Source organism: Lepeophtheirus salmonis, chromosome 5 (assembly GCF_016086655.4).
Source record: "Lepeophtheirus salmonis chromosome 5, UVic_Lsal_1.4, whole genome shotgun sequence".
NCBI classification, from domain to species: Eukaryota; Metazoa; Arthropoda; class Copepoda; order Siphonostomatoida; family Caligidae; genus Lepeophtheirus; species Lepeophtheirus salmonis.
In genome coordinates, this window is record NC_052135.2 from 62,040,523 (window position 1) to 62,052,762 (window position 12,240).

The 12,240-nt window shown below is 29.7% G+C and overlaps 1 protein-coding gene across 1 annotated transcript in view; it reads right to left on the minus strand.

Moving 5' to 3' along the window:
- Nucleotides 1-393: 393 nt before the first annotated feature.
- LOC121118369 (FMRFamide receptor) overlaps nt 394-12,240 on the minus strand; it is a 45,451-nt gene continuing 33,604 nt past the window's right edge. The window contains exons 3-5 of the mRNA XM_040712940.2: nt 10,950-11,338; nt 2,053-2,321; nt 394-1,996 (exon numbers count right to left, since the gene is read on the minus strand). Coding sequence (XP_040568874.1) covers nt 1,847-1,996; nt 2,053-2,321; nt 10,950-11,338 — 808 coding nt within the window. The 3' untranslated portion in view covers nt 394-1,846. The remainder of the gene's footprint in view (nt 1,997-2,052; nt 2,322-10,949; nt 11,339-12,240) is intronic.

Here is a 12,240-nt window from a genome sequence, read left to right on the forward strand (position 1 = left end):
TACCTGATTTGTATAACAAAAAAATGACCGTATATAAATGATATATATTATTTGTCTTTTTTGGGCTGGTGTTCATCAATAAAATAGAAAATGAAATCCTTGTTTTTGTAAAAAAAGTTATCAACATACTAAAAATATGTTCATTCAATAAATAGTCGTAACACAATTTTGAAAATATTACCAATGACATACAGACTGACTGCCCTTCCAGAGTCAAACATACAATAATTTTTTCCCTATTTTATTAAGGGGAATATATATAAGAAAAGGGTTTATTCAAATTATTGAAGAGGTTTCCTATATCCAAAGGCCCTTTATAAGCATACAATGAAAATTTTATAACAAAAGTCATTTAGTATTGTAGTCACAAATATAATTGATTGCCTTATGAAGATGGTTTTGACATTCATATATATATATTTATTTAAATTTAAAATAATTGACAAATAAATTATATTTACATACATCTATCAATAAAAATCCTTTAAACCAATAAATTTTTTCATGTTATGTAAATTGTGTACAACATTTTTTCAAATCAATTTATGATATGCAACATTTCAATAAAAATAAATAATTTGATTCCCAAAAAAAGTTATGAAATACCATATGTTCATAAATATTCAAGGTACTTGTAGGTAAAGAATTCTGAACTGGGGGGGGGATTCGATACATAAAATAGTTAATTTGTTTGGAAATGTTTTTTTTAATTATGAAAATCGGGGGTTAGAGGTGAAATGGTTAGGAACAATTGTCGTATATAGTCTTACTTAAAAAATGAATGATTGATTTTGATGGTATAGTTTTGTAGTCAATTGCAAAAATTTAGTTTTTCATGTTAGATATATTTATAATAAAACAAGTACATATGTATTAATGTACTTCAATGTTCAGTCTCATTTATTTAAATCTTCCAAGTATAAACAAAAAGAAAATATATTTTGGTAATTTTGATGGGCAATATATCTACTGATAACAATATATAAAGCTCCTTGCTAGTTAATATACATGACTTTTCAACTTCAAGATCACTATTATTTTACATACCAGCAGCATATACCTTCATTTTTTTTTGTTTCTAATAACCACTTACAATGATTTCGACAATTTACATATATCTATTTGTACCACCATGATAGTATACTTCCAGAATAATGATGAAACGTAAAATAATTATATTATAGGTCACCAATTAGTGGATAGCTATAAGGATTCAGACATATATATACATACCTTCAGTAAAAAATTATTATTAACTCTTGTTTAATTTGATTAACTAAAATAATGATTCAATTTTTCTTTTCATTCCTCATTTGAAATCCACGAGTTCTGAAATCTAACTTGGAGATATGTTATCGTTTAGGATCTTTAAAAATTATATTTGAATATCCTTAATCAACAAGTTGACTTTTTAAACGTTATTAGAACCGAAGGCTTTACGGACTCATAATTGGGCATTTGTAGAAAAAGAATAAAAAACAAATTTTGTTTAGGTTGAAACAATAAATCTTTGTTATGATGTCTAGTTAACCATCAATTCTTGTAACAATAATTGTAATTTAAAATTGGGAACAGTTTAAAAAAGCCAACACACATGAGTATATTTGCATTCTGTGGACAGGTAGTTAATTTATAAATCTAAGAATAATCCTTATTTCTTTTCTCCCCCAATGACGTTAAAATATATTCAGTGACATTTTCTTAGATTTTGATAAAATATAAATTTGATAGTTTTCTACATATTCTAAGTTCAGATTCTAAAAATATTGTAAAGTAATAAAATATTTTTTGGTTAACAATTCTGAGTATTACAATATTCTGGACAATAACACAATTATTTAAAAATTTAGATATTTTGTTCCTTGACATAAATAACTGGCATATCGTACATAATATGTGGCCATCGAAGGAAATCCTCTTTGGTTGTTTCGAGTGGACGAATAACCATTTCGTAGTTTCGTGTCGTATAGGCCAAAGACCGTTTTTGCGAAAATAACTAAATATGAAGATACGATTAGTTTGATTACAAATTTATATTTATTCATAAATTACCTGAATTATGGACTTTTGAAATTTACTTCCTTGGACATAATAAATGAAAATGTTTGAGCTTGAATTGACACTTAGGAACAAATGACTGAGGTCAATGATATATTCAACCATCCAATGTCCCTTGCAAGTGGACTTTGTCATATCGTTGTAGGAGCAAGTTAGGACTTCATAAATGTCTGGAATTATTTTGAAGCTTTGACAAAATATAAATACACTCACAACGGTCGAAAGAAGTTTGACAACATAGAGTTCGTCCTCTTGGATTGGACCTGAATAGAAAAAATTATATATATATATGTATACATATTTTGTGATAGGAGATTTAATAAGGTGCCATTTATTTTTATAACCTGTATACATTACATGTATACAGGTCATAACAAGTTTCAAAGCTTTCAATAACTGTTTTTTCTTTTTTAATTTATTTATGGGGCAAGAAATATTTTTACAAAATAATACTTTTTTATCTATTTGGATAAAAGGATTTGACACTTCATACATAGTATATTGTTGCTTTCTAGCTTTCATATAAATTATCACTTAAATATGATCTACTGTTGACAGGGGCGTCCGCAAAATTATTATTATATTTTTTATATATATTTTTTTTTTTTGGGGGGGATTTTTTTTGAAAAAAAAAAATCTAAAAAATAAATTTTTTCTAGTTAAATTTATAAAAACGATAGCTATTCACAAAAGATTACATTTTGTGTAAAAAAAAAAAGAAAAATTAAATTTTTAGGACAAATTTTGAAATATTAAATTTTTTGGGGAAAAAATTTATGAAATTAAATTTGTAGGACAAATTTTGAAATGTTAAATTTTTCGGGAAAAAATTTATGAAATTAAATTTTTTGGAGAAAAATTCAAAAATTCACAGCACTTACCAAAAAAATAAACTTTTATGGTAAAAACAAAATGAAATTTCTTGTTTGACAAAAATTTCAAAAATCGTAAACTATTCGCAAAAAATTAAATTTTTGTAAAAAATTTTACAAATTAAATTTTCTAGTATTAAGCAAAAATTATTTCATTTGGGGTTGCACTACAGCCTCTTTAGCTTTCTCTGATAGACCTTTCCATGAAAAATATTGTGTATGAAAATATCCACTATTAGAGTAATTCTTTGTTTTCTTATCTTAATGTAATTTTAACCTCCCTTCTACATCCTTTTCTCAATTTCTTATAAATAAAATTCTATTTTTTTTCACAAATCTACATATGTCATGTCTGCAAGTTAAATTGATGCATTGAATGTATTAAAAGTTTAGATAATATATACTTTTTTAAGCAACCATTTTTATTCTTTAAAAAAGTATTTAATAAAAACTATAAATAAAAGTTTGTTTTAAAAAGTGTACCTACATTCAATTCATTATCTACAAAATCAACTTTTGCTATTTATTAGAAAAATTTATATATCAAATTCATAGTAGTTATAGTCAGACTATTAAAATATTAATAACTATTTAATTATATGTTATGCCAAACATAAATCTACAGGTAGATTTCTAAAACTGTATTTTAAAAGTACATACATATATACCTAGGAATGTCTTTCAGCAACCCCCACCCCCCTAGCTGCAAAATATACAAGACATAAAAACAGTTTTTTGCGGCATTTTTTTTACTCAATATGGCCACCTTCATTATCAATCACAGCCTATATACGTCGCTTGAAGGCCATGTAGGAGTTGATGACAAACTCCTCACACAATGTTGTTCCATGCAGCTACTATGGAGGACTTTAATGAGTTCATATTTGGTCTCCAAAGTGATCCATATATAAAATTCCAGTGGGGTTTCATCTGGTGAGGAAGGGAACCATATCTCATTGAACCAAAATCAAGCCATGTTATCTGGGCAGAACTTTTGCCATGTGAACATGTTAGAGAGGGTGCCGTCCTGAGTCCACATGCAGCTACTCTCCGGGCACTCGGTCTTCAACCATGGCAAGATAGTGTAGCTAAGCACCTTATAGTAAGACTAGTGGCAGATTTTCTGTTCAGTTTTGAAAAAGAACGAAGGTATCTTCTTTTCATTAGAGGCGACAACGCCAAGGACCATTTTTTGTGCCAGATATTTGGTGTGGTAAACCCCTTGGACCTCTTCTTTTTTTTCCGCCGGCCAACAGTTATTTCAGCGGCTGCTGAATTGATCAACTGTGAAAATCTTCTTGTCCGAAAAAATTTTCACAATCGACCCATTTGCCTTGATCCATCTGAGGTTTTTTTGCACCTCTCGAACCTTCTGGCTTTTATCACTTCTGTTAGAAGGTTGTGTGGGGTCCTTGTGAGATAAACTAATCTCATGTTGTGCATAATAGCCTTCCTGATGGTCCTAATAGCCACAGAGAAGTTGTGAGTGAGGCTATTCATCGACTTAGTGAGATCCTCCTTTATATTGTTCTCCAAACTTAACTAGAATTTAGTATCCCTATTTAAATGATGCCCTTCCATTCCTGACATCCTTGAGTGGTCTTTTCCATTTTTTTTATCTAGGCCAACATAGAAACAAGGCTTCTAGAAAACTTAACAATCTGAAAACTCTACATCACATCAACTTCAGCATATAGGAGATATGAGATGTGCTGCCTTTTTGATTGTTGCTCCCTCAAGATGATGAAATGACTAACTGATTAGTATAGTTTGTTTATGTAAAAAGGACAGTGGAAAGGAAGTGTCAAAAAATGATCGCTAAACATTTTCATAGGATGGAGAAAATAAACAAAAATTAACTGTGCCCGTTTTGCTACCCTACACTGTAGAAAATCACTGTGTAAAGCAAACTTACTTATTTGTGATAAATAATTTCCTGCAATGACTATACAATTACTTTGAGGGGCTTTCATTTGAAAATTTTAAAAGGGCCACGTCGTGTTTCAAATTATCATTTAATCCATTAATTATTTTTTTTACTAATGTATTCTATGGCAGTACAATATTGTGTTTGTTGAAGGAAAATAATTTTTTCAAATAAAATGATGGATTAAGCCTGTTTGGTATGTTTGTTTTCCTTACTTTCTTTTATTTATGCACATTGATTAATCGTATAATACGTCGACTTTTTGAGGCTGTAAGTAAGTTTCTACTACAAAACTCAATTCTAACATAATTTTACAAAAGTTCAAAATGATGGAAGGTACTCTTTGTCCTGTTAAATGTCCTTTCCGACAACAGTGTCAAATCTATTATGTCCTCTTTTGCAAGATGCACATTTATCTGGGGTGAAGAGTTAACTCCATTAAACTTAAACGAGATATCCAACCATATAGTATAGATATATGATTATTTAGATTGCATACTATATTAAATTATAGTTTTCTTGGAATATTTTTTTTTCAATTGAAATAAATCAAACATCTTTCTATTTCGCTGGAGGAAACACTTATGGTTTACTGAAAAATAAACCATAATTTGTATTTGATATTTGGAGAGACTATCGATTTATTTGAATTTTTGTTTTTGAAATAGCTCTTAATTAACAAAATAAATATGTGACCCTGTGTCTTTAGTATGGAATGCACTAACTAAACATCAGGTAACAGGCTGTGATTTTAATGTTAACACGGTTTTTTGTACAAGAATTTTTTTAAAGACATGGCAAGGTTCAAAATACACCTCTCCCATTACAATTCAGATTGGATTTTTCTTATTTAAAAGAGGACAAAGATTCTTAGATTCAAAACATCCCGTCAACAAATTCCCAAATCACTAATGTACAAAAATGCAAAGCTCAACTTTAATGTCTTTCAATGCTCTATGTTACATACAGGGAGAGTATTCAAGAATTAGAACATTTTAAAAGCCGTTTTCACTTTTAAAGATATTTACTTTGCCCCGTTTTTATGGCAAAACTTTTGAATTAAAAGTTGGTAATTCGACAATTCTCCATACTTTTGTCCACTATGTTCACTTACATTCTGAATGATGTCTTCAAGACTGGGACAAAAAGAAGCATGGCTGGCCTTGATGAAGTCCCAGGACAAGTTGTTCCACTGGTTCGTGATCACAGCCTTCAGGGTATTGACATTCAGTGGAGAAGTATTGTTCCTCTTGCCCTCCAAGATTCACCAAACAGCGAAGTCCAGGGAGTTCACGTCGTGTGAGGACAAAGGCAAGAAGTTTGCCGGGCAGACCACAGCCATGTTCTTCCTGCAGAAATGCTGTACCTTCTTGGACGTGTGTACCGCGGCGCCGTCTTGGGTAAATACATAGTTTTTCCCCTGGTGAACGTGCTCTTCAAACATGACAAGAAATGGTACCTGAGGACCTGATAGAGTTGACTTTCTTAATGGCATTAAAGAACTAGAGAGTCATCTTGCTGCTGTGGTACGCCACGACGCCTAGGACCATGACCTGAGCTGTATGTTTGGTCCTGAAGGCTCCCTCGACGTGAACTCTAGATTAAGTCAAGAAGTAATATTTTTATCCTGTTCAGAACAGCGTCCACTGTGAAAATCTTCCTGTTGGAGATCGACTTGTGTGCGGAGGAGATCGCACACTCTCTGTCGTTATACTTGTTTTCTCGGACACTTTTGATTCCACAAAAACAAAACAAACGACAAATTGTAGCTTTTTGTCAGTTCTTTCAAAAGGATTCTATTAAAAACTTGTCAGACATTTAGAACTGAGACTAGACGACCTCGAAGAGAATTTTAATATTTGATTCCTTATTCTGTATATTTTGTCGTGATACTAATGTTGTTAAATTTTTACTTATTTTTACAATATTTTATGACTTAATATAGTGGAGGAATTTTAAAGTATAATGCTCAATTGATATTCTATTTGCCTTATACCTTAGAACAGTGGTTCTTAACTTTTGTAAGTTGATATGTTACAAAATTTTCCAATAAGCCCATTTATCCCCCCTCCCCCACCAAAAAAAACCTATAATATAGTTGATATTTTTTAACTCTTAAAAAAATATCTTTCCTTATTGTTTTCTTTCTTTTTTGTTACATATGTAGATAGCGATTTGTACAAAACTTCAACTCCCTCCCCCTAAGGTAGTATCAATACTTTTACCTTCAATTTAAAAACTACAGCCTTAGAGTATCCTTTTGACAATATTACTTCAATATACTTCTCAACCTCGTGTAACAACTTATGAATTCTTATGTATAGAAAGAGTGCACTTATTTAAGACGCCTATCTTGTATTACTAACTATAATAATAGTCTACAAAATGTCAATTTTTTTTTTCGTTTGATTAAGATGGTGTGTTCTTAATTACTTTTATCCAGAGAAACATATTTTTTTAAAAGGAGAAAATGTTTTGTAAAGTTTCAATAAGTTGAAATGCATAGAATCAATTCATTGAGGAAACATAAAAGAAATAGTTTTTTAATTTTCAGAAATATATGTTTATTTTTTGGAAATACCAAGTACGGCTTGGTATTCCTAGAACTACAGAACTGGGAGGGATTTCATATTCCAACAAGACTCAGCGCCGGCACACATCTCCATGAGGACCACTAACTTCTTCAACTCCCAAGACATCACTTTCTGGGATTGTATCACCTGGCCCTCCAACTCACCCGACCTCAATCCGTGTGATTACTAATGGTAGGGGAAGTTGGAGAGGAGGTTTGCATGGTCAGCCACAAGAGCATCACAGCCCTGAAGGGCTCCATTACGAGGGAGTGGAATGCTGTCGATTCCGCGGAAGTCATCAGGGCATGCAAACAGGATGGAGAAGATGGTGGCTGCTGAGGGAGGACATGTTGAATAAATTTATTGTTTAATATCATGTCTAACTTTTTCATATTAACAAATACACTCCAAATTCCATTTTTATCAAGCAGGTTGAATTTTAAGATAGTTCCAATTTATCGTGGACACCCTGTATGCTATAGACCTTGTCAAATACAAACTATTAGATTAACTTAGATACAAAACTAGCTAAAAATATAATTAATCGAAGGTATGAACGCAGTCATATAGGGAGACCAATTGCTATGTTTGGAAATATTTACTATGTGATTGTTTTATATAATTTTGTGCACGTGTTATTGAAATGTTTGATTGATTTTAGGATTTTAAGCTAAAATGCTCATTCATGTTAGCATAACGCAATTCCTTCATATTATATTAATTTTGTGTTTTGTATATATCTACATGTATAAAATGAATAAAGATACGAAAATGCTTTGTAAGTACATAAAAAAATTACATTTTTTAAAGTTTAATAAATTCTTCATCTGTACAAGTCCAGATACAGCTTCGTATCAATAACTTGAACACTTACTTTGTACTTATTTTTACTATTAGTCAGTTTGTATATTATTTCCTTTTACCATCAAGTGTATGATACTTGACTTTTTGAACTTTCATTAAATATTATTTACATGGGAATATTCAAATCTTTTATTTTATTCATATTGGGAGAAATTACGAAAATTGGATAGTTAATTTTATGGCTTGTGACTCCAATTTCATACCTAGTGATGAAGAATTAGAGACTCGACTTGGACACTTTTAACACTTGTGATTTGAAACTTAGTCCTTTGAATTGATAAGTATTGCAGAAAAAATAATTCAAGGAATGAAATATTTACATTTCTATAATTATAATTCTAAAATTATTAAGCAAGTACAAGTTTATGAAGTAGCTTGGATTTATTTTTACTACAATCATTTAATCATTAAATAGGCACTTGCTTTCTCCAACATTTTAAGTACAACATCACCCACACAATGCTGAATAAGTATTTTGACAGATTGAAGAATTTCTTTTATAAATAAAATTCAGCTCAAAGAAACCAAAGAATTATTTGATTTCACTATTTGTAATGAATAAAGAGATGAATCCAAAAATTTGTTTCTTTATCATTTGGAATACAACTTGACTCTTTGTTTTTTCAACATATTCAAACATTTAACTTTTATAAGAATTTAACAATCGTCAATATTAATTGTATCTTGTAACCTTTTCTTCAAAAATATAAAGAATATACGAGCAAAATTATTAGTTATTTGATTAATTCTACTTAATTGAAATTTTTTTTTTGTTTAATTATAGGGAGTTGTTCACAACTACACAAAAAGTATGGATGCGAGTTCAACATATATACTTACAGAACACTACTACAGCCAGAGAAGAGTTCTAGAAAAATGAACAGTTCAAAACAACACAGAAAGTTTTCATTCGGTTTCAATATATAAACGTAGTGAAGACAAATACAACCAGAGAAAAGTCTTAGAAAAATCAACAGTTCACAAAAGAAAATTGCTCAAATGCTAGTTGGATAATGCCATGTTAAACATATTTAGGGGTTATTAGAAATAAATGTATAATATATGGCTTACACGTTATGTAAAAGAATCCTTTTCCGTTGAACTTTCCTCTATGTCGAAACTTTTATATATATATTATAAAAGACTAATCCGTGTCTTTAATTTTCCTTTGTTTCATTTTTTTAGTAGATGAGTGAACAATGAAAATATGTAGCTAAATATATGCATAAGTATGCACAATCTAATCCAATAGGATTCATCACTCTTCAAAATAGTGATAGGACGATTCAAAAAAAAAAAAAATTATCGATGTCGATTACGATGTAATTCTAATAAAAATTTTCAAATGCCGATTCTAACTCTTTAATATTTTAAATAATAGTTAAAAAACAATTTTTCTATCAGCGGCGCGGCGTCTACAGAATTATATTTCAGGGGGATGAGCTTGGTTTTTGGAATTTTTATAATAAAAATCCAAAAATTGATACTTTTTGGATTTTTTTTCTGAAAAATTGAATTACAAATATTGAATTTTTAAAAAAAAAAACATTCGAAAAGTGATTTTTTTTATATATACAATTTAATATTTTATTTCTTTTCACAAATTCAAAAATATTCTTAAAGAAATATTTTTTTTTGAAAAAAAAATCCAAAATTAATAACTTTAAACAAAAAATAAAAATTTTTGGAAAAAAATTTCAAAATTCTCAGTTCTCAAAAATGAAAAGAAATTGAATTACTGATATCAAATTATTTGGGAAAAAAAGTTGGAAGATTAAATTGTGTTCTAAAAGATTTAAAAGATACATTGTTATTCATATAAAGTTCAATGTTTTGGTGATTAATTAAATTTCAAATATTAAATTTTTTGGAAAAAAAAATCATATATTAAATTTCCTTGTAAAAAGCAAAAAACTATTAATTTTGGATAGTGTATTTTATTCATAACCTAATAAAATAATAAATTATAATCGGAATCACATATTAAAAATTATTTAACTAATTTCGATACAAGAACTCCTTATTCTACGTTTCCCAATTCTGATTAATCGTCCCATCACTACTTAAATACAACCATTCTACCATCAATTATGTTCCAGGGTGTTATGTATGGTGCGCACACATTTTGCTAAAAATCATTTTCCCGAAAAAAAATAAAAATATATAATATAATGATTTATGATCTGCAATCCTTCTTTTAGAGACTAAAACAATTGCCCTGCACAATGTAAAATATGGTGGAAAGGAGGGCCAATAATTTAAAAAGAGTCACTAAGTATTCGTATTTAACAACGGGATAGGCTCTTTGGAATGCTATTGAACAAGACACTTTGCGCACTAGCAGGATGTTTTTAAGAGGCTAAAGGATTAGTTCATAAAGGACATATTTAATTATCTCTTATTATTGTTAATAGCTATGTATCCAATAGACAATGGACCTTATTGAATACATTTACTTGTAACTCTTATTCTAGAGCAGGCAAGAATCAATTTTGATTTTGATAATAATATAAAAACTCTGTGTAATATTACACTTATGATGATGACGACATTGTAATATGATTTTATGAAATTAGTAAAAATCTCTCAACCAATCAATTGTGGTTGGCTCAATATTTTATTACTACATAGTATGAATATACCATACTTACTTACCAGGTCTAATGCCAGATTCATTTCGAAGCCTTGAAAGTGTTTTGACTCTTTTCCATATTTTGTAGTTTAAAACGATGAGTACAATGTAGGGAAGGAATTCCACTAACAAAAATTTGGACCAAAATAAGTAAATTATAATGTAAATTGGGTTTCTTCGAAGAGACCTTGAAACAATGGAGACGTTCGTTTCCATATAATCACATTCAATATAAACAAATGACCACTCAAAAAACTTTGGAATGTTGTATATAGCTGCAAGAATGAGCCAACCAGAGATTGTATATTTTCTGAAAGATCGAAGTGGATGGCAAATAGAATAATATCGTTCTACTGTGATAAATATGGTCACGACTACTGAACCAACACGGCTGATGTGTGCAAGACCAAACCTGCAAAATAACGTACTTGGTCATAATAATAGTTAATAAAATTTATGTACAATAGAACTGAAGCAATAATGGTTAAAGTTGAATTTTGTAATTGGTTTGAGATTATATTGGTGAGTCATATTTTCAAGATCAAGATATTCATAAGTATGCAATATATATTTACAGTTGAGTTCAGGAAAAAATATACGTCTTGTTAAAGGTCTTTTAATTAAAATATTGCAATGACAATGGAAATTAGTTATACCATTTATGTTTAATGAATTGTTGAAAAGATCATCAAAAACTAGAAATAAGCAATAATGTTATTGCATTAAATGACATTTAACTTAATTCAAGAATCTTTTAATTCCATCGGGATTTTATTGAAGGATACACCAATTATTAATACTTCTAAAAATATATTAACTAAAATATCCATAACATGTTAATTTTTGTCCTAAAGTTTTTCATGATCTCACAATAAAATTACTGCCTTTTTTTGTTCATCAAGTGGTAAACAACAATAAAAAAATTTAGTTGTTCCGAAATAGTATAAATAAAAAATAAGTCTTCAGGTCGTACTCAATTTCTTGTCGTCATAATCACGAAGAAGGACCTCAGTGACGATTTGCGTCACGGAAGAAGATACAAAATTCAATCTAATTTCATGATTTACGTATAGCGTGCATCCATTTTCTTACATTTTGAGAAAGGAAAGATGGTGGCACACCATTAAAATAATCTACTCAAAGTTAAGGAAACTCTTGATGTCCTTGTAAAAACTGTCCAGTGGATAATAAACCAGCACAAGAGGTCCAACACGGTTAAAAACATCAACAGGCGTTGCAAGAAGCGAAGGGTGTCTCCTAAAAACTTGAAAGAAAACTTTTCCGAGAGATGATCAGCAACACCCGGACCACAAC